The 27,993-nt window shown below is 40.6% G+C and overlaps 4 protein-coding genes across 5 annotated transcripts in view; 2 read left to right on the forward strand and 2 right to left on the reverse strand.

The window, feature by feature from the left end:
- lrp2a (low density lipoprotein receptor-related protein 2a) overlaps nt 1–4,950 on the forward strand; it is a 44,293-nt gene extending 39,343 nt beyond the window's left edge. The window contains exons 64-78 of the mRNA XM_076103798.1: nt 11–142; nt 221–364; nt 459–624; nt 711–839; nt 955–1,178; nt 1,295–1,474; nt 1,895–2,014; nt 2,203–2,293; nt 2,455–2,522; nt 2,992–3,109; nt 3,228–3,348; nt 3,572–3,682; nt 4,373–4,489; nt 4,598–4,669; nt 4,780–4,950. Coding sequence (XP_075959913.1) covers nt 11–142; nt 221–364; nt 459–624; nt 711–839; nt 955–1,178; nt 1,295–1,474; nt 1,895–2,014; nt 2,203–2,293; nt 2,455–2,522; nt 2,992–3,109; nt 3,228–3,348; nt 3,572–3,682; nt 4,373–4,489; nt 4,598–4,669; nt 4,780–4,950 — 1,964 coding nt within the window. The remainder of the gene's footprint in view (nt 1–10; nt 143–220; nt 365–458; nt 625–710; nt 840–954; nt 1,179–1,294; nt 1,475–1,894; nt 2,015–2,202; nt 2,294–2,454; nt 2,523–2,991; nt 3,110–3,227; nt 3,349–3,571; nt 3,683–4,372; nt 4,490–4,597; nt 4,670–4,779) is intronic.
- A 1,015-nt stretch (nt 4,951–5,965) lies between these two features.
- rdh1 (retinol dehydrogenase 1) lies at nt 5,966–9,016 on the reverse strand. Its single transcript, XM_076111938.1, has 6 exons — nt 8,966–9,016; nt 8,127–8,162; nt 7,649–7,979; nt 6,636–6,894; nt 6,284–6,447; nt 5,966–6,192 (listed from the first exon to the last, which is right to left on the reverse strand). Exons 1-6 carry the CDS (start codon nt 9,014–9,016, stop codon nt 5,966–5,968), a joined length of 1,068 nt encoding a protein of 355 aa, XP_075968053.1.
- dhrs9 (dehydrogenase/reductase (SDR family) member 9) lies at nt 9,007–13,382 on the reverse strand. 2 transcript variants are annotated; one of them, XM_076103808.1, is made up of 5 exons: nt 13,276–13,382; nt 11,615–11,944; nt 10,491–10,749; nt 10,231–10,394; nt 9,007–9,714 (listed from the first exon to the last, which is right to left on the reverse strand). In XM_076103808.1, exons 2-5 carry the CDS (start codon nt 11,925–11,927, stop codon nt 9,485–9,487), a joined length of 966 nt encoding a protein of 321 aa, XP_075959923.1. In that variant the 5' UTR covers nt 11,928–11,944; nt 13,276–13,382; the 3' UTR covers nt 9,007–9,484. The 2 variants fall into 2 exon arrangements, with proteins under 2 accessions (XP_075959923.1, XP_075959929.1); XM_076103814.1 differs by having other exon boundaries at nt 11,615–11,932; nt 13,276–13,311.
- Nucleotides 13,383–19,260: 5,878 nt separating this feature from the next.
- Nucleotides 19,261–27,992, forward strand: abcb11a (ATP-binding cassette, sub-family B (MDR/TAP), member 11a). The gene is made up of 25 exons (XM_076111939.1): nt 19,261–19,320; nt 20,043–20,284; nt 20,360–20,444; nt 20,566–20,699; nt 20,783–20,954; nt 21,361–21,485; nt 21,592–21,766; nt 21,874–21,987; nt 22,106–22,216; nt 22,301–22,426; nt 22,520–22,723; nt 22,837–23,007; nt 23,116–23,305; nt 23,944–24,010; nt 24,112–24,208; nt 24,302–24,466; nt 24,556–24,660; nt 24,761–24,922; nt 25,044–25,247; nt 25,341–25,582; nt 25,708–25,864; nt 25,964–26,161; nt 26,256–26,462; nt 27,540–27,686; nt 27,792–27,992. The coding sequence occupies exons 1-25, from the start codon at nt 19,261–19,263 to the stop codon at nt 27,990–27,992; spliced, it is 3,861 nt and encodes a 1,286-aa protein (XP_075968054.1).
- The last annotated feature ends 1 nt before the right edge of the window (nt 27,993 follows it).

The raw sequence follows: 27,993 nt of genomic DNA on the forward strand, positions 1-27,993 counted from the left end.
TTGGATACAGATGTGAATGAGTGTGAGGTGTACGACATGTGTCCTCAAGAGTGCAAGAACACAAAGGGCAGCTACGAGTGTTTTTGCGCTGAAGGTTTTCTCTCCTTTGGTGAGCCGCATGGGACAGAGTGTGCTGCCCAGGGTAAGAGCTCGGCATTCACACGTAGAAGAACATTCTTTACAAATGTTCTCTTTTATTAGTGTGTTAATTTCTGTACAGGAAACCCACCGGTGCTGCTGTTGCCAGACAACGTCCGCATCCGTCGTTTCAACCTGTCCTCTCAGCAGTATTCAGACTATGTGGACAACGCTGAGCACATCCAAGCCTTGGACTACCTATGGGATCCAGAGGGCCAAGGACTCAGTAAGACTTCTACTGTAAACCTTTTAATGTTTTTGTTGTTGGCTGCAGTGAATATAAAAGTTTGGGTAAACTTTATCCCCTGGTGTATCTGTAGGTGTTGTGTACTGGACAGTTCTGGGTCGGGGATCTCAGTTCGGCTCCATCAAACGCGCCTACATGACCACATTTAACGATTACGGCAACAACCCAGTGAAAGAGGTGGATCTCAACCTGAGATACATCGCTAATCCTGACGGCATCGCCGTGGACTGGGTTGGCAGGTAATTCACCAACATTGTGACTTAACCATTGCAGAGGTTGCTCTAAATGTTGTACAGTTGCTCAGTATGTATTTGACACCTTACAGGCACATTTACTGGACAGATTCAGGAACCAATCGAATTGAAGTGGCCAAGCTAGATGGGCGGTACAGGAAGTGGTTGATCCACGCAGACCTGGACCAGCCAGCTGCTATTATTGTTAATCCATCACTTGGGTATGAAGCAAGAAAAAGACTATGTTTGCATCCTTAATTCCTTTGTACAGTCTGAGGAGGATTTGTATCCAGACCAAAAATAATGTTTTGTCTCTGATTATTTCTGTGTTGACAGGATGATGTACTGGACAGACTGGGGCAGGAAACCCAGAATAGAATCAGCGTGGATGGACGGTCAGCACAGAGAGGTGCTGGTGAAGGAGGAGGACCTGGGCTGGCCTACTGGGCTGGCTCAGGACTGTCTGAATGGAAACAGGATCTACTGGTGTGACTCCAAAGAAAACATAATTGAGTCCATGAAGCCCGATGGCACAGACCGGAAGATCGTCATATCAGGAGGTCAGAACACTGACAGCCAGTCTGCAGAAAAACAAAACAGTTTATGGTGTTTTATCAAGTATTTTATTTAAATAATAGTGGAGGCGATTTAAAGTATTGTGTTTTCTCCGTTTCAGACATTGGCCACCCTTACAGTCTGGATGTGTTTGAGGGGCATGTGTACTGGACGACAAAAGAGAAAGGTGAAGTGTGGAAGACTAACAAGTTTGGGAAAGGACATAAAGTCAAAGTTCTAACCATCAACCCCTGGCTGACTCAAGTCCGCATTTACCAGGAGCAACGACACAACCAGTCAGGTCAGAGGGATTCATATAAAGAGAGAATGTTTACAGTAACGCACGCCTGTTGGATTATTTCCTTAACACTCAGAGAATGTAGTGACCTGCAAAAAGGCTTGTAAGACGTATGGAAAAAAAGGTTCTCAGTACGTCACATTGTAAAAATGAAGAATTATGAATAAAAACAAACAAACATGTTGACTGCTTTTTTTTAGAAGAGAAGAGAGGATGGCAATCAACAGTTATGTTTTGAAATTATATATATATATTGTATCTTTATGTAACAAGGAAAGCTTTATTGAGACAAACAACCTTTTCTTCCACGTGTGTCCGGGCCGACACATGTCTTAAAATCTGAATAAAAATTCAATTCAATGATATAATCTCTGCTCTGAGCAATATCTAACAGTATTATTATTTGTGCTCTTACCTCTTCAGTACCCAACCCTTGTAAGAATGTGTGCAGTCACCTCTGTCTCCTCCGGCCTGGTGGATACACCTGCGCCTGCCCTCAAGGGTCCTCTCTGGTGCAGTTTGACTCCAATGCATGTGATGCAGGTAAGCAAACACCTGAGTGCATCTGCTGCCTGCACTCTTGTGTTAGCTGTTGTGTTGCATCTCATTTTGCATTCGTAAAAATCCATTCTTCACATGTGCCTGCCTGCTCCTGTGTGTTCCTGTGATACTGTTTTGTTGTTGTTGTTGTTGTTGTTGATTCTGTGTATGCCTGGCTTTTGCTCCTGCAGCCATTGAGGCACCCGTTGCAATGCCCGCTGCATGTAGATGCATGAATGGTGGAACCTGCTACACTGATGAAGGCGATCTGCCCAAGTGCAAGTGAGTTTAGCTGTTGGTGCCATTCACACCAGTGATTGATCAATTCTCCATCAGTCATATCCAGAAATGCCTGATATTTGTGCTGTTCCACTTCTTTGAAATACGCTTCAAGGTGTTGTTTTCCCAAGTAGGAATATTCTGTTTATCATGCCTTTCTGCAGATGTCCATACGGTTACGTGGGCAGCTACTGTGAGATGGGGAAGTCAAGGGGTGCACCAGCAGGAACAGGTACTGTCATATAAGCTTTTATTTATTTATTCTCATGGCAGTTAATTCTTTTCTCCTTTAACTTAAAGAGTTGTCCAAAAAAATTCTTCCAACCAAAACCTGTGGGAGTCCTTCACACATGCAGTGGTTGACATGTGGGAGCTGCTGCACAGTGACTAATTCATAATCTTCACTGGAGCAGGTCAAGGCCAAATGTGATGAATTCACACAAAGCTACTCAGGCCAACAAAAACAGCCGGCCTCAGCATTTGATGAAGATGTTTACTGAACAAAAGCATACATTTGCTTAATAAATAGCCAAGTAATACTATAATTGATCACTGTTCAACTTTTCTAATGGTTTAGCAAACAAATGGGTCAGCCAAAGAACATGAACTGTAAAGGACTAGTCGACAAAATGTTATTACAGTAGGATTTTTTATGATCAACGCCTTATTGCAGGGGTCTAACATGCATACCGTTTCTTTAGCCGTGACTGTTCTTCTGGCGGTTATCATCATCCTCATCACTGGAGGTTTGGCTGTCGGGGTTTTCCTCAACTACAAACGAACAGGATCTTTCATCCCCTCCATGCCCAAACTACCCAGGTAAGGTGGCTGTTTTTTTCTCGCTCTGTTTTTCCACTTCTGAATAACAACTCTGCTAAAGTTGATGCACGCAGAATTAAGATCAAAGTTCAAACTGATGTGTTTTGCTTTTGTCCAGCCTCAGCAGCCTGGTTAAGTCCGGTGACACAGGGAATGGTGTCACGTTTCACTCTGGTGATAATGTTGACCTTGGACCATCACACATTGGAGTGTCATTCATTGACACAGCCATGCAGATGGTAAGTCTTGGAAGGGTGCTTATTAGCAGTTAATATTTCCCCAAGTCCCTGAAAGTGTGTAGTACTATCAGCACTTTTTACTAACAACTTAATGCTTCATGTGGTATTCATTGACAACTTTAATTGTCTCTAGAACTGCTTGTGTAAGCAGCGGTTTAAAAACAGTTCATGGTGTGTTTTAGTGAATGTAAAAAGCAATCTTATCAATATTATATCCTCATAGGACGATAACTTTGCCATGGAAGCTGGGAGGCCGCCAATCACATTTGAGAACCCGTTATACGCAACAGCTCCTGGAGTGTCGGGTGATCCTGCTGTCATTTATGCCACACAGGTACAACAATGATTGACTGAATGATTTGTTTAATTTCCCACATGGAGTCACATGACATTAACACCACACTAAGTCTTCCAGCAGTTGACTCATGGTTCATAATAACATCTTTCTAAAATCAGGATATTAAGGACAATATACAACAAAATGCACTTCATTTTGTATTTAATTGTAGTGTAATCACACAGAGGTTATATTGTTTGTGAGCAGAACATCTCAAAGTGGCAACTGTGATGGTGGATTTCTGCTGAAGCTAAGAAAATGAAGGCTTTGATTTATAATGCTATGGGTATTTTTGTTTTCAAGATCAAAATTTTAATTTTACAGATGTACATTAAGTGATAGGAATAATATGTATGGATGTGTTTTCTGGCCAGTAGATCCTTGTCATTGCCGAATTATGAACATTTTTTATTTTATTCTACATGGCCATGACAGCTTCTTTAGGTCCTTGGACAAAAACATTGCCATGTCCAAGTACAATAACAGAAAAATGTGCAACAATGCAGGTATTTTCAGGTCTTTTTTTGCGTATAATTGTTATCCAGCACCTGCAGAGATGTGTGTGTGTGTGCCTGCCTCCTGATTATTTTATTAACCATTCAAAATGAAGGAAAATGTCATTAGTTAAACCAATTGGATCAATCATCAGGACTGAGGAAACTGACATGACAACCTAAATCTTAACAGGTGACTGTAAATGTGAGTGGTGAACAGTTGGAGAACAAGTTTGTAAACCCGGCGTATCACAGAGATCCGAGTGTGGGCATTGTGAACACATCTTCTGTCAGCACCAAACCTGTGCAGGTGACTCTCTCAAATACAGTATATGTGCATATAAAACCATGTAAGCTAAAATATTATTATTGCTAATATTAGGTGTGACATCACCTCAATGTTTGTGTCTGTTTGCAGGAGTCAAAGTGGAGCTTATTCAAGCAAAAATTAAAGCCAAGCACCACATTTGAAAACCCTTCATATTCAGAGGTAAGTTTGGACACAGTAGTCTCAATGAAGAACGTTTTTAAGACATAAAGTTACAAAACAGAAAGTGCAGGTGTTCTTTCAGCTTGTTTACCCTCTGAATTGTTTTACAGATGAAGGATGAAAAGCCTGTAGGACGCACTGGGGACTCTTCTGCCCCCGAGCCCTCTCCGTTTGTCCCACCCGCCAAACCTCAGAAGACGAGTCGTCCGAGCACCTTTTCGCCAACCGAGGACACTTTCAAAGACACAGCCAACCTCGTGAAAGAGGACAGCGACGTATAACCCCTCTCTCACAGGCGGGAATCAGAAAAAAAAAGAAACACACTTTGCACAGAATTTATTTTTTTATGCAGCCTGTGTACAAAAAACTCATTGTTTTAGGAAAGAGAAATACATTTCTATAGAATGAAGATAAAAGTCTCATGTGACTATGCCTTCTGACATTTCTTATGCCAATTCTTGTGTAAATGTTTTCTTTATTCTGATGTACAATATGTATATCTTTGCACTGAAGCTGCTGATAGAAATGTTGATAAATAAATTGTATATTTGTAAATTTGAACAGTAAAATTTTGTCAGAAAATATCTTTGAAATAGATCCTATAGTTCAACATAAACACAATAACACAGATCAAAAGTGAGCTGCATTCTGAATGTACAGTACTTATATGATTATTGTTTATTATATGAAGGTTGTCAGAGAACTCTGTTAAGCAGTGATATTTGTTTTGCCACTGAACAAAACTGAAGATGTATTTATTTCATCTTTCATGTTTATATACCTCATTTCAGGGCTGCAAAAAGCAAGACAAAAATAATTGGATTTTAAGTTATGCCATCACATTTTTCAAAGATATGTGCTCCAGTAAAAACAATGTGTGTGAGGCATACTTATTGTACTTAATCAGACTCATTATGTTCCCTGACTTCTGATGAATTTGAATCAAAATGATCATTTTTTTTAGTAATGATATTGGAACAATGGCCAAAATTGTTTGGAGCAACACATGACCTGTGGATGCAGGGGTAGACGGTCGTTTTATAAACACGGTGAATGAATTCTTAACTTTACAGAATGATTTATTTGTATCATAATGAGCCCAATTAAAAACTGTGTGTGATCATTCACAACTTGCCCATATGGTTCAAATTGCTGCTGCTGAGACATGAAATTAATAAATTTCCTATTTTGTAACACTTGTCTTGAATCTTTTTTCTTTTGAAAATCTTGTCACAATATATTTTATTTCATCACTTTCAGAAATCTATCTGTCATACTGTTAAGTTTAGCTGCCTGTTAGACATTCCTTTGGTCCTTCGGCAAAGGAAGAAACATGTTGGTAACAAAGTCTGACACAAATGAAGGGAGGTACGACAGAGGAATCCAAAAGAACTTGGCATCCCAGCCTGCACCGTAACGTGTGTGTGGGAAGCGAGCTGTCAGCGCGTGCTCCATACACCTGGTCACCTTGGAGAGATCTGCACTGCAGAAGATGCCCATGGAGAAGCCCTGAGCTTTCACATCTGACAGAGAAAAACAAAGCAGGCGAGTCATTCATCCTTTTTCATTTTAAACTATTTGTTCCGGAATGTCATCAAATTCACTTCCACTCACAGTCATCAAAGTATGTCTTTCCATAGGAGTCTTTGACCTCTTGAGGGAGGCGGGTCCACAGCCTCCTCAGGTCAGCTTCAATAAGATCCAGTCTGGTAACACTGGTTTTGAAGAAGCCAGGCTCGATAATGCTCACTTTGATGCCGAAGTGATGCATGTCCCTCCTGGGCAGAAGAAGCAAAACAATGTGTTTCCTTTGTGCAGCTGGAAAGCTTTTCAATGAGATGAGCATGTGAACGAATGAAGGCATGATTGCATGCTGAACGCGCAGGTTTGTTTTGTTTCTAATAACACCCTTACGGTATTCCCTATTCTAAGAGAATGTGTGATAAATCTGTTGTCTTCCCACTACCTGAGGCTGTCGGAGAAGGCTTCCACTCCCCATTTGGACAGGCAGTATCCTCCACCAGTGAGAGACAGTCTGCCCAGAACACTGGCCACATTTACCACCCTGCCCTGGGCCTTTTTCAGCAGAGGCAGAAACTGGAGCGTCACCTCAATAACTCCAATCAAATTTACATCCAGAACCTTTGTGAAATCCTCCAACTTCATCCATTCGGTTGGACCGATGGGTACGGACCTGCCAGCGTTGTTCACCAGACCCCACAGACCTGCAGAGAATAGAGGCCTGAACTTTACCAGCAGACATCCACTTTTCATCTGTATTTCTCTGAAGTTGATACAAGACAATGTTTTTGATTTATTGTCCTCACAAATACAAGAAATTAATTTACAGTTAGCAACTGGCTTGATTAATTCTCATTACTCATTCCCATTTTTTTGACTTATTTCACCAGTAATTCACCAGTAATTCACCAGTAATTTACATATGTTTGAATGCATTCATATTTGTTTCTATGTTTAAACTAATAAAAACAAATCCTCTCCAGATGTACTTTTTTGTAAAATCTGATTCTGAAAAGTTATACCGTTTTCTATAAAGAGGAAATTATGGTGGATGGCACAAATCGGTGTTGAAATGGCAGGATATATAACATACAGTACTATGGAGAGTAGTACACATACTGTATACTGTGTTTAGGAGTTATGTCCACGACTCAACCCAACAGAGACTGACCAGACATGTTCACTAATTCCAATAAAGTCTAAAAACCTTCTAAAAAGTTGACACTCACCTTTTTTTAATTCATTTTTTTTATAAAACTGTAGTTCAATTGAATGTTTGGAGAAGCATTACTGTGTTCCTGGCTTTAAAAAAAGACTATGAGGTAAGTATTTTCTCCCTATCTAGTAGGAGGATGGGTTGATGATGGGATGGTCCAGGTTGCCTTTATCTCTCGCAGTGCCTCCCTCTGACTGGCACCCTATCTGTGTGAACCCCCCGCTGCTGTCCGCCCGGCTCACCTCGCTCTCCGACCTCTTTGCTCACAAACTCCACCGCCCTCCTGATGCTCGCGCTGTCTGTAACATTCAGCAGGAGGGTCTTCAGTCTGGGGGAGGCCAACGCTGCCAAATCTGCTGCGCCTTTCTCTGTGAGACACGCAGCCACGACGCGGAGGCCTTTTCCATCCAGCTGCCTGGCCAGCAGATTCCCGAAGCCGCTGTCACAGCCGGTGATGAACACGTGCTTCTGGTTGAAGCCATCCACTTTGTGGGAATCTCTGATGAACCAGCGGATGACCGCGAGAATGATCAGCAGTAAAGCACAGGTTACAGCCAGGTGGCACTGGATTACCTAAAACACAAACTCCACAGCTTTGATTTAATGCCTCATTTCTCCTTCCCAAATATCCTACACATTCCCCTTAAAAGGTTATTATAAATGGTGAAAATAGAAGTGAGTATTCATACATAAAGTGTGAACAGAGATAAATCAATTTACCTCTAATAAATATGTCGTCAGATTGTCAGTCGACACCTGAGGGGAGAAAGTTGAGATGTATATTTTAAGGGGGATATGCATCACTAAGGTAGACATAAAACATTAAAGAGCAATTCAACCCCCCCATTTTACCTTGAACACACACACTTTCACATAATAAGAAAATTCTTTCAAACTCATAGATCAAAATGTTCACTGTCTTAAATAAATGTTTTGTAACCACAGCTCATGTCTGCTCTAGCGCCATCTAGTGGGTTAATCTGACCATGGAAGTAATGGACCGATACACTAGACAGGATACTAGTATCTATATTTTCTGTGCCTACATGAGAGAAAAGAGACTATCCACAGTGTCAGTGTGGATTATCTTACAAATAAGTAAAAACAAAGGCATTTTGCATTGCGGTTACAACTTTGACTTCAGTAAAGGATTTGAATACTTCCTCTACCACTATGATATATTATCACATAAGAGATGAACAGAATTTTGTTTGTGTAGCTTTGTATTTCCACAAACAAAACTCCATTCACCTCTATTGTACCGAGTCTTAGCAGTGGAGATCAGATTAAACCAAGCCGATCTGCATATACTGTAGCTAAACACCACAAGAGGTAAGATTAGTTTATTTTGGTGAACTGATCCTTTAACATACAATACATTTTTCACTCAACCACCAGATGGCATCTTGTCTCAATAAGCTGGTTTGTGTAAAAAAATATTTTAAGTCACACAAATAAACAAAAATACAGTTTGTATCCCGATTCGTTTTGTTTGCTCCTAATTAGCATCAAACCCAATTATCAGATTCAAATTGTGTAAAATAATAATGCAAACCTACCATGGCTAGTTCTTCATCGAAGACTAACTGAACGCGAAGATCCGTTCTCATTCAAGTTGTGTCAGAGTGTGACGATTGTTCTCTGGGCGTCTGCAGTGTCAAGGTCCATAGTGGATTGAACAGCATGGATACACATTTCACACACACGCTGGGTTGTGTAAGAGACAACCTGGTTTTGATGACTGCATTCCCCCTTTTACCTCAAATTCACTCTGACAACACAACATCTCAGCCCAAAGGTGACAGACTGCTCCCTGACTCCCATTGACTGTGGTCAAAGGCCTTTATGTGTAATATATTTAAATGAGATCTTATAATCAATGATAACATGATAATGTCTGGAGTCAGAGACATAAGAGCTAAACAAGCTTATTATACATAAAATGTTTATATGATGTTGTCAATGGTGTATTCCTTCAAGCACAAACATTTATTACAGTAAAAAAAAAAATGAAAGCCACGTAGGTGTGATGCAAATTAGCCCAATTTATTTTCTTCCCACAGCTGATTTGACAGAAGCTACATTGCAGATACTATTGGCATTAATTCTGGGAGATTTCTACGAAAAAGTCTATCCATGACCCAAGTTGGCATGTAGGACACAGGCAACCAGAAGAACTTTGCGTCCCATCCAGCAGAGTAGCGAGTACGAGGATGCACGGCAGAGACGGCGTGCTCCATGCAGCCGACCACCTTCATCAGATTAGTGTCTGTCAACATCCTGAACCTTTGATTCAGCATGTCAATCGCTGAAAGAGAACCAGTTCAGACATATTATGTTTATATACAGGAAAACACTTTATTTTACAGGTCTGTTATTTCTAATTAGTTCCTTTCTTAAAGAGAGCTGTGTAATTTGGCACTAAATATACGTATCTATTATAAACTACTACTCAGAAGCTTAAAATGAAATTGCTTATTCATTATAGAACTGAATATCCGTCTTTGACAGTGTTTGTCGACTAAGAATTTCTTTGGTCGAGGACCGCCCTACTTGGTATCCTCCCTTAAAATGTACAACACAATCATTTATATCTATTAAGGATTTTGCCTCGAATGGCAAAAGTAAATAATCAAAAGGCCTCCAAATACTTAAAAAGTGGAGAGACGTTAAGGTCATTTATGTCATGAAGAAGATCACAGATCACTATTGGGCAGCATTCGACAAAATCATCTCCTCGCATCTATGCGAATTGTTCAGTGATATCTTGACCTATAGAAATAATTTTAAAAATATGATTTATTACCAAGGTGGAGTAACTCACATGCTTTCAAGTAACCAGGTCCATATTCATCCTTCTGACTCTGAGGTAATCTGTCCCAGAGCTTCCTCAGGCTATTTTGCATCAAGTCTACATCAGTCACATTTGTTCTGAAGAAGCCTGGCTCGATGCATGCAACCTTGACTCCAAATGCTGCCATGTTTATACTGAAACAGAAAGGAGGGCAAGTTGCTGTAAGTTGCAAAGACACTTGTGAGAACAACAATGTGGCTACAGCATGAAAAGGTGGCATCTTCTCTCACCGCAGACTGTCATTGAAGGACTCCACTCCAAACTTGGACACGCAGTACGGCCCGCCGAACGGGCTGACTCGCCCGAACACACTGGCGACGTTCACCACTCTGCCTCTGGCCTTCTTGATGAGAGGGAGGACGCTCAGCGTCACGTCGATTACGCCGCATAGGTTGACAGCGAGCATGTCCTTGTAGTCGTCTATGGTGAGCCAGTCAGTGGGACCGGACGGCAGAGCGACTCCAGCATTGTTCACGACGGCCCACAGGCCTGGAGCAGCACAAAAAGACAATAAACACAAAGAGATGAGTGTTAAAAAAGGGACAGTTCACCCCAAAATCATAAATACATATTTTTTCCTCTTACCTGTAGTGCTATTTATCAATCTAGATTGAATTGGTGAGAGTATTTTTTGGGAGATATTGGCCATAGAGATGTCTGCCTTCTCTCTAATATATTGGGACTATATGGCACTCGACATGTGGTGCTCAAAGCCCCAAAAAATACATTTGAAAAACTTAACAGCAGAAATCATGACCCTGTTAGGCATAACAATCCACAGACCTTGTTGTGAGCTCTGTGGATTACTCTAAAATATTAATTTCACTATCACAGAAGACAAGAAGAAGTTTCACATGACCCCTGTGAAACTTCATCCCCCTTTTACCTCAAATTCACTCTGAAAACTCAAGATCTCAGCCCAAAGGTTACAGACTGCTGTCTGTGTCTGATAATTAAGGTAAAAATCAACATTACATTTTAAATATTGGGTTTAAACAGGGACAGAGAAGTCAAAGTCTGTCAAGAACAAAAGCCATTATTGAGTTGTGAAACGCCATGGACGGCAGTCAAAAGGCCATTATCCGTAATATATTTAGATTAAAATGTATAATCAATATGGCAGGCATGAGTCAGAGACATAATGATGTTGTCAATGGTGTAATCCGTCTAGTACAAACATTTGTCATAAACAGGTAAGAGGAAAATATGTATTTTTGAACAACATATGTTATATCCTTGATTCACCTGAAATCCTACAAATGCTGTTAACTCTGAGATTAACAGAATACCTGCGAGATAATAAACAGACATTAAATGGGACAGTAAAGAAAACGAGTACCTCAAAGCCACTCACCCTTCTGTCCAACCAGAGTCTTGATGAAAGCAGCTGCTTTGCTGACACTCCCCGAGTCGGAGACATCCAGGTGAAAGGTCTCGAGTCTGTCGGAGGCGAACTTCTTCAGCTCATCCTCGCCCTTCTCAGTGTAACAACCCGCAATTACATTGAAGCCCAGCGTGTCCATGTGTCTCGCGAGGAGATTACCAAACCCAGTGTCACAGCCAGTGATGTAGACATATTTATCGTCTTTGTTGGGCACTCGTTTCCTTTCCTTGTACCAGCGGTAGACCAGCCAGGGAGCTACCAGTCCGACGACATACAGGAACATTATTTCTAAAAACCAGACTGTCAGAGTTATATGATAAATAACTTGCATTAACACTGTGGAGATGTATAATGATATATTGGTTTCAAATGAAATGACATGTTTACAAAAAGACTGATATGCGATACTATGAGATAGTTGTGCCAAAACTCCGCCTTGTTGTTTTCTTATTTCTCAGTTAGTACCTCCAGTACTGTGGAACATTTTACAATTTAGTTGACAAAACAATCTCCCGACGAGGTCGACGTAGTTGCTTTTTCTGGAGCTTTTAACCATCAGTGTTCTTCAGCAGATGGAGTTTGTCTAGTCGTTACATAATCTGACCGATTAGAATCATAATCTTTAAGATGAAATGGATAAGACGTCCAACAAAGCAGTCAGATAAAATGGACATGTAAACATCCTAAATTCAACGACAAACTGGGCATACTCCATTAGAGATTGGGATATCAGCTGCTGTTCTCCGGGGTCAGGAATACATTTCCAAACTCATATTTGATCAAACGTTTACAGTTGACATGAGTCCTACAGTGAGCAAAACACTACACTTATGATCTCAAACCATCTGAACAATTTCAACCTCACCTTTATACTGAATGGAGCATGAAACTGAGTTGTGGAAAAACCTGTCTCTCTGTGGGGCGGATTGAAATGCATCGAGGAATGAATGTGTTGCTCAACATGGAGGCACATTTTTGGGCGATGAGTCCTCTGTCAGCATTGCACCTGACTAACCTTAACGGCTATTTTTTTTAGATTTAGTCCTCAAATGATACAGAATATGAACTATTGGCCATTACATTTCCCTCCCAAGGCCCAAGCTGACATCTTTAAATTGCTTTTATAATACTAAACACACAATTTAGGCTTAATGTAAATGCAGAGGCAAGACTTGACTGACTTTTTACAAATTAGCCAGATCAACTGAGACTGAATATTGTATTCTGGCTGCAACTAACTGACTGATAAATCTGTCGATTATTCTCTCAATGATTGATACAGGTCATTAAACAGGGAAATATGCTCTTTACATTTCTTTCTTCTTTCTTTTTTGACGGATAGTGCAAAACTCAAAGATATTCAGTTTACTTACAAGAAAAGCAGCAAAATCCTCACTGGAATGTGGGAATGTTTGGTATTTTTACATCAATAAAATTAACAAAAAAATCGATCAATCAATTAAAAAAAACTGTTTCCTAATAATTTTCTGGAGCAAACATTCCCATTTGAAATGTTACATATTGGAACATTTCACCATGTGGACAGAGACTCAGAGGACTGGCGGTTGTAGTTTCAGGTTGAACTAGTTGAACGTCTCTTTAAAGAGTTGAAAGAAAAACAAGAAACTTACGTGCGTATTTTCTGAACAGTGTCGCAGGGTCGAGCAGCAGGACGCGACTCTTCAGGTGAGAGGGAGACGGTGGAGAGGTGGAGAGGGGGAAAGAGTTTTTGTTTTTGTTTCCCTACTTCATTTATTTAAATTAACTTCCGGGGAACTCAGCTGTCCTCCTCTGCCTTCTTTTTCACGGAAATGATGGGCTGAGATCGCCATCTACTGGAGACTGCATGATAATGTCATTCCTTCCTTCCTTCTTACCTACATTTCTGTCTTGAGACAGACAGACAGACAGACAGATAGATAGATAATAGATAGATAGATAGATAGATAGATAGATAGATAGATAGATAATAGATAGATAGATAGATAGATAGATAGATAGATAATAGATAGATAGATAGATAGATAGATAGATAGATAGATAGATAGATAGATAGATAGACAGATAGATAGATAGATAGATAATAGATAGATAGATAGATAATAGATAGATAGAGAGATAGATAGATAATAGATAGATAGATAGATAATAGATAGATAGATAGATAATAGATAGATAGATAGATAATAGATAGATAGAGAGATAGATAGATAGATAGATAGATAATAGATAGATAGATAGATAATAGATAGATAGATAGATAGATAGATAGATAGATCTTCTGCTCCACCCCTCCATTTTTCACTTCCCTTGACACTTCACCCTGACTGACGCTGCTTTTGCCACACCTGTGTTTGATTATTAGTTCCTTGTGTATTTAGTTCGAGTGCCTCCCTCTCCTTGTGTCAGTTTGTCATCTTTTCATAGTCAAACCGGTTCCCCAAATGTTGCAGTGTTCCGGTCTGGTTTTGTTTCCTGCTCACAAGGCAGCATACTCTGCTCCTGGAGAAAATCTCTGTTCCAGCAGCAGTATTTTAAGGAGAAGATGATGCAAGAGTCACTTTGTCGCCCACCTGGATGTCGTCCGTGAGAGGCTCAACCGGTTCCCGCAAAACCAGCAATTCACTAAGTTAGATGTGAAATCATCCTGACTCTACACAATGTTTGCCACATTGACTCTCTCTGCTGTTTGTGCTGCGTTACTGGGTTGACTCACTGAACGACGACAGTCGGAACAAATGAGGCCTTGTAGATCCAATAAGCGTAAGATTGAGCAACTGGATGGCCAATTACTTGCCTTAGATTTGTTCAAAATCAGATGTTGGCGGACTAGTGTTGAAGAAAATCATCATATAATTTAGGATTGAACCGAACACATTTGGTTCATAAAAACGTTCTTAGGAAGAGATTAAGGCACACCAGACAAATTGTAATCTATCACTCCAATGTGTGTCCAAACATTTCCCATACAGGAATTGTGTGTACTACCAAAAGGTTATCTTGACCCAAACAAAGTCATGAGAGCATGACATAGTGACATAGTTTTGTTTGTGGTTCAACCCACTGGTTTGATTGGTGGAAACTGACTTTTAAAGGGGGGTGAATTTTGACTATAAGAGTAATCTGTGAAAAGTAATACATCGGATTTGTTTGGATTTGCTGAACTCGTTGCATGTTGGCGTGGGCTTATTAAAACACTTGCCGCTGGGTTGCAACTTGAATTCGCCGTCTCTTCTCGTCATTTTGCCACAACACTAGTGAGGTAAATAAAGTTTACGAGTATATATTTTTTTGTTTCCAAATTGTGAGCATAAGATTGTGAGTATTTTAGGTGTGCTGCACATGGGAAAAGTTTGCCTTCTGGCTTTTTTGCCAGACATCTCCTGAGGTTTAGGCAACAAACCGACTTGGTTTAGTTAAAGATCATGGTTTGGGTTGAAATATACCCTTTCTGGGAGAAAGCTTCTCCTGCAAGCTAATACACGACAGGACGCTTTGAAACCAAAAGAGGGAAAATTTGAGTGTCAAACATTTCATTCGTTTTTTTTAGTATCAATTTGTATCTTTTCTGCATCAATTTATGGTGAAAATGTCTTTATTTATGTAAAGGAAATACAAGATTCAGGCGCCAAGTGATAATTTTTGTATTGCTTTCAAATATTTATTCTCCTGTAGATCAACCTCACACACACACACACACACACACACACACACACACTCACAGTTAAAAAGTAAACTGGAACACCAGTCACTAGGACACTGGCTCAGTGAATAGAAGTGAGAAATATCTTTCATGAATCATTACATCAGTTATCAAAAGAAGATCACATAGAGCAGCCTAGGGAGCGCCTTCTTCCAAGCTTTGTCTGAGGGGAGGCCCAGAGTCAGACTGCTCTGTTGAATTGAGATATTTCATCTGGATTGCTGGATTCTTGATTATTCCACCAGAACAAATTCACATTGGGCAGCTGAGGCTCAGCGTTAGAGAAGATCAGAAAGATCATCTGTTTGATCCCCAGCTCCTCCAGTCCATGTCGATGTGTCCTTGGGCAAGGCACTTAACCATAAATTATTCCCGTTGGCTGTTAGTTAATCCTGATGGGCAGGTGCCCACCTTGCATGGTAGCCCCTGCTGTCAGGGTGTGAATGGGTGAATGACATGTAGCGTTAAAGCGCTTTGAGTGGTCGGAAGACTAGAAAGGCGCTATAGAAAGCTATTTACATTTGTTTATTTTTTCTTTAAAGAATGTCTTAAGAAAGCCTTTAGAGGAAACTTGAGGTCGGCATCCCTGGATTACGTATCAAACAACCAGATGAGGTCATTGATATGTCTCTGCCTGTGAATGGATTGGAATGTGGAAAATAAACTGAAGTAACTGATCCACTCGTGCTTTGGCCTCACAACAAACATCGGAAAGATAATGAGGTCTTATTGTATCACAGTGTCTTTGACTAGAGCCCCGTCCTATCTGTGGTATTATCAATCACCTGTGTTGTGAATAATAACCGGCTGTAAAGAAGGAGCAAATTCCGAACCCAGGCTCTCTTCGTGTCCCAGCGGGCATTAACCCCGCGAACATCCGCTGGATTACTAGAAGACATCATGTCGTAATACTTAACTTTGAAATATGGAAATTCCACACAGTTGGGTAGTTTTAAGGACAAAGACAAATGGATGATAGATCAAATAATGATTCACAACATCTCTAGAAACTTTCTGAAAAGCTAAATTAACAGGTGAAATGATTACAAAGTATGAACCGATTTGCTAATTTGCTAATTCCTACTGTAACTACCGTGGTTATTTTGACTGTAAATTTGAATAAGAGGGTTGTCTGGTAACCGCAGGGTCAACGGTTCGATCCTCGACTGGGACGTGTCACGTGTCGTAGTGTCCCTGAGCAAGGCACTGAACCCCCGGCTCCCCGGGCGCCTGTCATTGGCAGCCCACTGCTCCCTATACACAGGGATGGGCCAAATGCAGAAGTCAAATTTCGTGTTTGTGTATATGTATATGACAATAAAAAGGGTTTCTATTCTATGAACATTTACTTGGTTTTAGTGGATCAATTTTGCCTTACAAAGGTAGTCTAGTAACTGTCACAATACGAACACAGCTCTTATCAGTCTAATGGAGGAGGAGATAATGGGAAGTGAGGGGCATAGGTTACCTGAAAATAGTTAAGACAGGAATTTACTCTGATGAGCCTCAGTGGTGCTGGCGGATTTATGAAGAGACGTTCAGTGACAAGTCCAGGTATGTTTTGCTTTTTTTTGCCATAAAGTGCTACATTGTGTTCATGCTCAACCAGGATTCTCCTCCTATATTTGCTGTTTTTGTCTGTGTACAGTAATTGAATAATGTCAAATGAGCAACACCTTGTATCAAACACTTCTAAACCACTTTTAAATTACAAATTAACATATTCAAATTTTTTAGGACCAATGGAATTTTTTCTTAACCCTCCTGTTACCTTCAAATTTACTAACATATTTTATCCTTGGGGTCAATTTGACCCCAGCAATTTAAACCTGCAAAAAATTATTATAATTAAAATTGTTAGCCATTTATGTGTCAGGTACTTTACATTTGTTTGTTGACTACCTAAATAGCCCTTTAAATAAAACAACCCCCCCCCCCCCCCCCTTATACATCCAGAATACCTGTTATGCGACTATGGAGAAATGTGCAGATCACCATAAAATTAATAAAATTTTGTTCGGGGTCAATTTGACCCCAGGAAAAACAGACACAATTTCAGTATTGTCTGAAGGGAGAGCGCCCACGAAATACAACCAGACATTCATCCACAGTCACGTGAGGGCCTGGATTGTAAAGAAAGGGTAATCGCTGAACCCACTGGTACATCCCGTATTGCTGCAAGTTTGTCAGGCTCTCGTCGGCCCTGCCTTGTTTCTCTGTCATCAAAGCGACACGGAAGAAAACATGGAATGTGTTTAGACACATGGTGGCTGGAAATATTGCCCTTCCAGTGTCAGCAGCCCAAAGGCTTGCTGTTGCTTCGCCTTTTGACTTGTACACTCCTGCCAAAATGAGCAACCCAATGTAGGCTTGCAAGTGGGTCACATCCAAGTCTTTCCAACTGTCCCCATACACGTGCCTCCCCTCTAAATTTGTCATCTCAAGTATATCCTTTTCGATTGATGGTGTGATGACGAGCTCAAATGCTGATTGTATGTCTTGGTCATGGCTGACAGCGTATCTGGTGGGGCCTGGAACCATTTTGATGACATTAGGAGCACTAAGTCTACCCTGTTGTTCAAGTGGGGAGACGGACCATAATAACCTTCCATTTTTGGAAGGTGTGTTTGCTGGTGGCTGAGAGACAACAGGAGGGTCAACACTGAGGGTCTCATTCTCATCAGAGGAGGATGCCTCATAATCAGGGTCCTCCTCAACATCATGCTCTGTCTCAGACACATTCTCCTCTATGCCACTTTCATGGTCAAAGAGATGAGACAACACCTCATCGACAGAAAACCTTTCCTTACAATTCATTTTCAGTTGAGAGAGAGCAGAAAGAGAGAGCACACAGAGCACCAAGAGAAATGGTTTAGAAGGCTGCTGTGCAAGTGTTTGCTCCGCCCCCATGTCGTGTGAACTATCAGTGGTTCTCGCACTACTACAGTTATGGTTATGTTAGGTTAGGGCCCTAAAGGTTTTTAAAGATTATAAAATTGCATGTTATAGTGACCTCAATATCATCCAAAACAAACAAAACAAATGTGTGTAAAATGTTGATATTTCTTATATGTTTTATTGCTAAAACAGCCTGTCAAATTGACCCCAAAGAACACCGATGCGTACAGCATGTGTACAGGACATTGAAAACATATTATCATGTTCATTTTATGTTTACCCAGTTGTCGAATAAATTATGTCAATCATTTATTTGGAGATGTTAAAAATTGAATGAGGTCAAATTGACCCAAAGGTAACAGGAGGGTTTTAAAGGGACAGTTCCCCAAAAATCTAAAATACGTATTTTTCCTCATACCTGTAGTGCTATTTATCAGTATAGATTGTTTTGCTGTGAGTTGACTAGTTTGGGAGATATCTGCTATGGAGATGTCTGCTTTCTCTCCAATATAATGGGAATAAATAGCACCTGGCTTGTGGAGCGCAAAGTGCCAAATAAAAAATACATTTTGAAAAACTGTAATGACTCTTCGCAGAAATCATGACCCTGTTAGTCAACATACCTTATAGTGAGCAGTTTCATATATGATGACAATCCAATTGATTAACATCCATTTATATATATGTATACACGTATATATCTATATATTATCCATCTGTTATAGTGAGGACACCTGCCTAAGTCGGGGGAGCAAACATGAAGAAATCAACTAAATTCACAACAACAGAAAAAAGAGGTAAGTGATCTATTTTCATTGCAAAAGAACAGACACAATAATAGAGTTCTATAAATAAAAAGCAAGTAACAATGGGTAACTGAATATAGCTTTACTTCCTTTTCTAGCAGACACTGAGAATGGGTAAGTTTGTATTGATTGACATCTCCCACAATAAACTACTGTATGTTTCAGAACACGTTGCCTGCAGTGGTTATGTTGTTGTTACTTTAATGTACATGTGTTACAGAGATGAGAAGAAAAAAGAAAATACTCTGAGTGTTGGATACTTTCAGCTGGTAAATACTGTGTGTTTGCGCCTTTTGTTCTCAGTGGTGGAAAGTAACTCAGTATATTTTACATTACTTTACATTCATATGACACTTTTGTCCAAAGGGACAAAATAAGTGCTTTTACACAACGTAGCACCAAGAGGGTATCGCTTTCACACGGATAACTAACAGCCTGTCCAGTGCTCCAGTAAGAGTGTTTAGAGATTTGCTTTTTAATTTTGATTTGTTTGAAACATGCTAGCAAGGTTGTGGAGATGTAATCTATAAAGGTGGGTTTTTAGCTTGATGAAGATATTTACATCAGTCCTGTGTATCAATGTTGAGCTACTTGAGTATCTCTATTCCACTATATTTTCTTTCTGCCTTTGTTACTGGTTAACATATTAAGATTTAACATAAAAACATGCTATAAGCTTTTAAAATGTTATGTTATCCGTTACAGAGGCCATTTTTCTACAGAATGAGTACTTTGGAACTTCAACTTGCTTATAATAATCATGTACTTGACAGCTTATATTACTCATGTACCTTTACATAAGTAGGATTTAGTTTGTCAGACTTTTACTCGTGTTGGACTATTTCACATTGTCGCATTAATTATGTAAAGGATCTGAGTCATTTATGTACCCCTCTACACCACTGTTATTTACCTCTTCTTTGATTTGATCATCAAGAATAAAAATTAAAACAAAATGGGTTGCAAATTGAATTCAAATTTGTTTTTGCAGTTTCGCTTTGCCACTTGCAAAGACACCTTGATGATGGTAGTAGGGGGTTTGTGTGCCATCATACACGGTGCAGCTTCACCTCTCATGCTTCTGGTATATAGCAGGATGACAAACACGTTTGTGTCTTATGAGATTGAGGTCCAAGCACTGAAAGATGAAAATAGGACATGCAACAACAACACTATCTATTGGAAAAATGGCTCCATATATGAAACAGCTGAAAACAGCTCTGTCTACTGCGGGTAAGTTGTTAAACTGTTCATGTGATTGTTGTTGCAGTTGAAAAAGCGGCTGTTACTCATTTATTCTCTCTGCAGGGTGGATATTGAAGCAGAGATGACCATGTTTGCATATTACTATGTTGGGATTGGATTAGGAGTTATGTTTGTTAGTTATTTTCAGGTATGTATTTATTTCCGTATTCAGCCTCAATTTTAAAACCATCTTAAGAAAGTATGACTTCTGACATTGTTGCACATCACCAAAAGAAATAACTTTGTAGAACTCTGATTGTTCACTGTAGATTTTCTTCTGGATGTCAGCAGCTGCAAGACAAATTGATAAAATGAGAAAGACTTATTTCAGAAAAGTAATGCAAATGGAGATCGGATGGTTTGACTGCAACTCTGTTGGTGAATTGAACACAAGGATGTCAGAGTGAGTTGGGGCTCTTAAAGATCAGGCTCTTATCAATTCATAGCTGGGAGAGTGTTCAGAATAGCCTCTCTGTTCCTTTACAGTGATATCAGCAAGATCAACAATGCCATCGCTGACCAGGTGTCTATCTTCATCGAGAGGATCTCTACGTTCGTGTTTGGCTTCATGGTTGGATTCATTGGTGGATGGAAGCTGACTTTGGTGGTCATATCAGTGAGCCCGCTGATTGGCATAGCTGCTGCACTAATGGCCATGGTAAAGTTGTGAATCAAACAATGATTTCTTAGCACTGGAAGGGAGTAAATTGCTACAGTGCGTGGTATCATATGTCACAAAAAAATGTAATAATCTTGAAGATTATCATACAAATAAATTACTGCTAAGTCCCTATCTATCGCCGAATGAGGTAACACAATGGTGATTGAGCCTATGGCCCACTGTTGAAAGCCTTTGCTTTCTTAATTGCAGTTCTTAATTGCAGTATTAAGAACTGAGGGTCTGAGGTGACTTTCCCAGGAAAGGGGAGACTGTTGAGATCTCTGGGAAGTGAGATCGACCGCTTATCGGCATCGGTGCCACCATAGAAAATTGTTTTGGAGATCTTCGGATTGTACCTTTAAATATGCTTTCTAATGTTTTTGTGTAATTCTTGTTGCTGAAGGCTGTGGCCAGGCTGACAGGACGAGAGCTAACGTCCTATGCAAAGGCAGGGGCAGTGGCTGACGAGGTCCTGGCATCCATCAGGACAGTAGCAGCGTTCGGTGGGGAGGAAAAAGAAATTGAGAGGTATTTCGTAATTTTGTAAGATCACAAGAAGTTGTTCTGCTTTGCAAATGATGATGAGCCATAACCCCATGATTCTGAATTAAACTGAAATGTGACATTTGTACAGATATGACAGAAACCTTGCAGAAGCTCAGATCTGGGGAGTGAAAAAGGGCACGATCGTGGGCGTTTTTCAAGGATACATGTGGTGCATCATTTTATTGTGTTTCGCTTTGGCCTTTTGGTATGGATCTAAGTTGGTCATAGACACCAAGGAGCTGTCTCCTGGTGCTCTTATTCAGGTATGTGAAAATTAATTAATTCAACTTCTGATACTCTATAACATATAATATGAGTGTTTGAAAGTCAGTGGCCTTTGTTTCACCATGAAGCTGCTATGTTTTTCCAGGTGTTCTTTGGAGTACTCATGGCGGCCATTAACCTGGGCCAGGCCTCACCCTGCCTGGAGACATTCGTTTGTGGTTGTGCTGCAGCGAAAAACATCTTTGACACGCTTGACCGGGTAAAATCTGAATGCTACTTAAGACTTTATTGCAGCTATGATACAGATTTGAAACAGAACATTTGAAGAAAAAATAATCTTCAATGTAAAATAACATTCTGTGCTGTTATGCTCACAGGAACCAGAAATTGATTGTTTCTCAAAAGAAGGTCACAAATTAGACAAAGTAAAAGGTGACATTGAGTTCCATAATGTCACTTTCTACTACCCATCCCGGCCTGAAGTCAAGGTACATTTCTTCCACACACATTTCTTTGTGTCAATTTTTCCCGTTTCAAAATTTAACTCACAAAGAGCAAACTACTTTTTTCAGATTTTAGATGATCTGAGCATGCAGATCAAAGCAGGAGAAACCACTGCTTTTGTGGGACCAAGTGGATCTGGGAAGAGCACCACAATCCAGCTCCTCCAAAGGTTTTATGACCCAAAGGAAGGAATGGTAACAATCTGAGCAACTGCACAGACACACAGGACATCACTGGAGAAGTTGAAGGCTTCGGTGTAATGTCACATATTTAATTGTCGTTCTCAGGTGACTTTGGACGGCCATGACATTCGCACTTTAAACATCCAGTGGCTCCGTTCTCTCATTGGTATTGTAGAGCAGGAGCCAACGCTGTTTGCTACAACCATTGCAGATAACATCCAGTTTGGTCGACCTGGAGTAACCATGGAAGACATCATCCAGGCGACAAAAGAGGCTAATGCCTATGATTTTATCATGGATCTGCCACAGGTACACTTACGTATTTAAATATGATACAGAATAATTACAGTGCATACAGTTTCACAGTCAAATATGTGAATTTGGGCAGCCTAAAATTAACATGTTGCTACTTTTCCCACCAGAAATTGAATACTCTGGTGGGAGAAGGTGGAGGACAGTTGAGTGGAGGACAGAAGCAGAGGATTGCTATCGCTCGAGCTCTAATCCGAAACCCCAGGATCCTGCTGCTAGATATGGCCACATCTGCGTTAGACAATGAGAGTGAGGCTGTTGTCCAGAAGGCACTGGACAAGGTGAGCCACTTTCTGTCCATAGACTACATCATTGAGTGCACTTTGACCATTAACTTCAGCAACACATCCTGTTTTGTGGAATTACCCTAATAGCTGGTATTTGTGCAGGTGTGCATGGGCAGGACAACAATTTCTATAGCCCATCGTCTTTCCACAATTAGAAATGCAGATGTCATTATTGGATTTGACCATGGACGGGCTGTGGAGAGGGGAACACAAAGTGAGCTAATAGAAAGGCAAGGTGTCTTCTTCACTTTGGTCACCCTGCAGAATCAAGGCACATCCAACACAACTAAAGGTAAGATGTATTTAGGGCTGCCTATCATTACAGTAGGGTTGCCTGCAACTGTCATTATAGATGCATCTGTGGATTTTAAATTTTGGATCTTTCTATGTATAAAATTCCAGAAAACAGTGACATATTTCTATCTTATGTCTATCTTATGTCCAAAACTCAAGTATAGTTAGTTTGCTGGAGAGACAGAGCGGTTGTTATTGTTGCTTATAATCTCTAAAAGGTGCTCAATTTCCAAAGTCAAAGCATATCTATTGCCTCTACACGGCTCTCAACATGGTGACGCCTGAATTGGCGGCCCGACGTTAACAGTGCTAATAGCATAAATAGTGCTCCTGACAGAGCTAACAGTGTTGACCTGAGAGGGAACCGGAGGGTGGTGTTACGCTTCTGTGTTGACACCGTCGGTCAGGCGGCATTATCAGCTGTTGCCGCTCTATGAGACTTTAATCCTGTCTCCCTGTACCCACACATTCCTCCCAGTATCACAAGTGATTGTTTCAAACAGCACATTTCAAAGCCCTCAGCAGTCGGCAGGAGTTAGTGGGCAGTCCTATAAAGGTTCTTCCTGTGTCTGCTAAAGGGCAACAGAAGCTTCAAAACTTGTATTAAAGCTGTATTGCTTTTTTTTTAACTTCCAGATGAGAACAGGGACGCTCTCGAAGAAGACTTTGATCTAAAAGTGAGGAGCCGCACATCCAGTAAAAGGTGAAGTAAAAATCCAGCTCAAAAAGATCCAATGAGACAAAATACAGTATAAAATAATAATAAAAAAAAATAATCTGATGTTCTCAATATCACTCCTGTAGGGGCTCTTGTCGACTGCGATCTCAGAGCAAATTGTCAAATGGCACATTATCAGACAGCCTCACGATCCTTTCGGACAAGCAGTTCACAACAGAAAAGGTACTGAGGTTTTCTTTTATGCTGTGTATTACATTTACTTTATCTCTAACTATCTTGTGGAAATGAATAGCTCCAATGCGTATTGTTTAACAGACGTGTGAGGACGATACAGACGAACATATTGAGCCTGCCCCAGTACAACGTATCCTCAAATACAACCAACCAGAATGGCCCTACATGCTGCTGGGCTCGGTGGGAGCTGCTTTCAATGGCTCTGTCAACCCCATCTATGCTATCCTGTTCAGCCAAATTCTTGGGGTGGGGGTTGCGTATTTCATATATTCTTTTTTACAAGCTGATGTAGTTTGCTGAAGTGCAAATGACTCATGTGATCTTTGTATTTGCAGACGTTCGCTATTAGTGACTTGAACGAACAGACGAAACAGATCAACGAGATGTGTATTCTGTTTTGCATTGTGGCTGTGATTAGTTTCTTCTCCCAGTTTTTGCAGGTTTGCATCACAATTTGCTGAATTATTTTAGAGTACATAATCTCATTGTCAATTTGATATAATATATACATGTAGACTGACTCTGATTTAATGTTTTAAGGGATACGCTTTTGCCAAGTCTGGAGAGCTGCTGACCCGCCGTTTAAGAAAATTAGGCTTCCAGGCCATGTTGAGACAGGAGATTGGTTGGTTTGATGACCCCAAAAACAGCCCTGGAGCTCTGACCACTAGACTGGCCACTGATGCATCAATGGTGAAGGGGGTAAGTAACATATTTAAAGGCCTGCATGCTTATTTCACATTATTTATAACATATAAAAGATATAGGTTTGGTATTGTACAGTAATTACAGCATTATTTTGGGGCTGGTATTGCTTTTTCAGGCAACAGGATCTCAGATTGGCATGATCGTGAGCTCATTGACCAGCATCGGAGCGTCTTTCATCATTGCTATATACTTCAGTTGGAAGTTAACTTTGGTAATTTTGTGCTTCCTGCCACTCATCGGGCTGTGTGGTGTGTTCCAAGCTAAAATGCTGACAGGTTTTGCAAATGAAGATAACAAAGCCATGGAAGCAGCAGGTCAGGTAAGCTCCAAAGAACATTTGCCATCTAGGCACATTGATATACATTTCTCTGAGAAACCAAAAGGCATGTAAAATCTAAAATTTCTCCCGCAGGTTTCCAGTGAGGCTCTTGCCAACATCAGGACCATTGCAGGCTTGGCCAAAGAGAGCTCATTTGTGGAATCATATGAGCAGAAACTTGTTCTTCCATTTAAATTTGAGAGGAAGACAGCCAACATCTACGGGCTTTGTTTTGGTTTTTCCCAGTGTGTCATCTTCATGGCATATGCTGCTTCGTTTAGATATGGAGGCCATCTGGTTATGTCTGAGGGGTTGCAATACATGATTGTTTTCAGGTTGGTAAAATTGTTTCGTTCAATGAGAAAATCTGTCTTTTTCAGATCCTATATTGAAATCTTTTTTTATGTGTTGTGATGTGATTACCAAACATCAACCCAGTGCTTGTATGGTGTTCCTCCAGAGTGATTACAGCTGTAGTAACCAGTGGGACATCACTGGGCAAAGCTTCCGCCTTCACTCCAGATTATGCCAAAGCCAAAATTGCTGCTGCTCGGCTTTTCAAACTGTTGGACCGAGTTCCTAAAATCAACATAAGCCACGCAGATGGAGAGAAATGGGTTGGTTGATTTCAGAAATAAGACAGAATAATACCCAATGGGATGTCACTCTGCCACGATGTTACTTTCAAATGATTAAGCCTAGTTATCCATCTTTAGGATGACTTCAGAGGTAAAATAGAGTTCCTCAATTGCAACTTCACCTATCCAACTCGGCCAGATGTCCAGGTGTTGAACGGCCTGGTTGTGTCTGTGAAGCCTGGTCAGACTTTGGCGTTTGTTGGGAACAGCGGCTGTGGGAAGAGCACAAGTGTTCAACTGTTGGAAAGGTTCTATGACCCTGATGAAGGGAGAGTGGTATGTAGACTGATTTAGAAGTTCATTTCATGGATCACAAAATGAGTTTAATCAATGCCAAAGTCTTAAATATGTAATCTTTTTTTATTTTCAGTTGATTGATGGTCGCCCATCTCATACAGTCAATGTGCCCTTCCTACGATCTCAGATTGGCATAGTGTCCCAGGAGCCAGTCTTGTTTGACTTCAGCATAGCGGAGAATATTCAGTATGGAGATAACACATGCAGTGTCAGCATGGAAGCGATTGTTGAGGCTGCAAAGAAAGCCTACCTTCACGACTTTGTGATGACGCTTCCAGATGTGAGTGGAAACACTTAAGGATACAACTTTGCATACATTGCCATTACAAATCCTGGTTATTAGTTTGCAGTAACAACCTTAAATGTATTGAAGTATGTCAAAGTAACAAAGAAACAACAGGTTGGTGAGGACGGACTGACGACACTGGCGTCTGGGCAGGCGGGGGTTAAAAAGATTAAGAACACTGGCCAGGTGTTCCCAATTAGGTTGATGGCACCTCAGCTCCACCCAGCAAAGGACCTGCAAACAACACACAAGCACATACAGTATATTGTGGTTTTGTTGGTAGCTAATTTGACTGTGATATTAATTATATGCTGCATTAATACAGAGAGCATTCACATTTTAAGTTGCTCCAAAAACTGCAGCTATAAAGGAGAATAAATACTTCATAGTTTTGACTTAATTTGATATTGTTGATCTTAGTGTATCTGGATTAGGTACCTGCCGTTCTATATGGCTTGACAAGGAAAACTTCAATGATAGACTCCTGTGGGTGAAAGCCTTTGAACTACCCATGGGAAAGAACTTAAATATACTTTATGTACAGTATATAACAATATTGTAAAAAGAGTGGTCTCCCAGTAAGGAGAGACACCTTAACTTCTCACCTTTTTGGCACATCTCAAAAAGATGCATATTAGCCTATGTTTGCCCTATTTAGTATAAACTCTCTGTCCTTAGGTGTCACATGATCTTCTGCATCTGATTGAGTTTGTCGAGATGATCAGTTGAGCAACTGGGCAAACTCCATCTGCTGAGGAAGATCACGTGATATGAAAACTCCAGAACAGATACTAAATAGTAGTGAGGATGTTTTTTCAACTGCTGTTTCCATGTTCAAGAATTACATTTAAATGTCAACTTGCAACTAACTGAATACCCCTCCGCTCAGCCTTCAGGTAACGTAAAAAAGCTAAATGCCCTCTCTAGAGCCATGTGTTCGGTTTGTCTGTTTTGGGCTGCTGTAGAAACATGGTGGTGCAACATGGCGGACTCCTTGAAAGGTTTACAGCATTGTTGACTTTGTGACCTTTCGCGTTCTCTCCTTCTCTCAATACATTTACGAATTTTAAGAAATATGAGACCCAGGTTGGTGCCCAGGGCTCCCAGCTGTCAAGAGGACAAAAACAACGCATCGCCATTGCCCGGGCCATCGTCAGAAACCCCAAGGTCCTGCTACTTGATGAAGCTACCTCTGCCCTGGACACAGAGAGTGAACAGGTAATAACACCCCCAAACAACATGAACATAAAGCGAGGTATTCCTTTGTATAAGTGTATCTTTTTATGATATAACAATCCTGACAAAGCTCTGTTTTCCCGTTAGATTGTCCAGTCTGCTCTGGATGAGGCGAGAAAAGGACGAACCTGCATTACCATCGCTCACCGGCTGTCTACAATCCAGAATGCTGACATCATAGCAGTGATGTCCAATGGAGTCGTCATAGAGCAAGACACTCATGATAATCTCATGGCCAAGAGGGGCGCCTATTATAAATTGGTCACAACGGGCGCTCCTATCTGCTAGA

Source organism: Anarhichas minor, unplaced genomic scaffold (genome assembly GCF_050575085.1).
Source record: "Anarhichas minor isolate MPS153535 unplaced genomic scaffold, ASM5057508v1 ptg000004l, whole genome shotgun sequence".
NCBI lineage: Eukaryota > Metazoa > Chordata > Actinopteri > Perciformes > Anarhichadidae > Anarhichas > Anarhichas minor.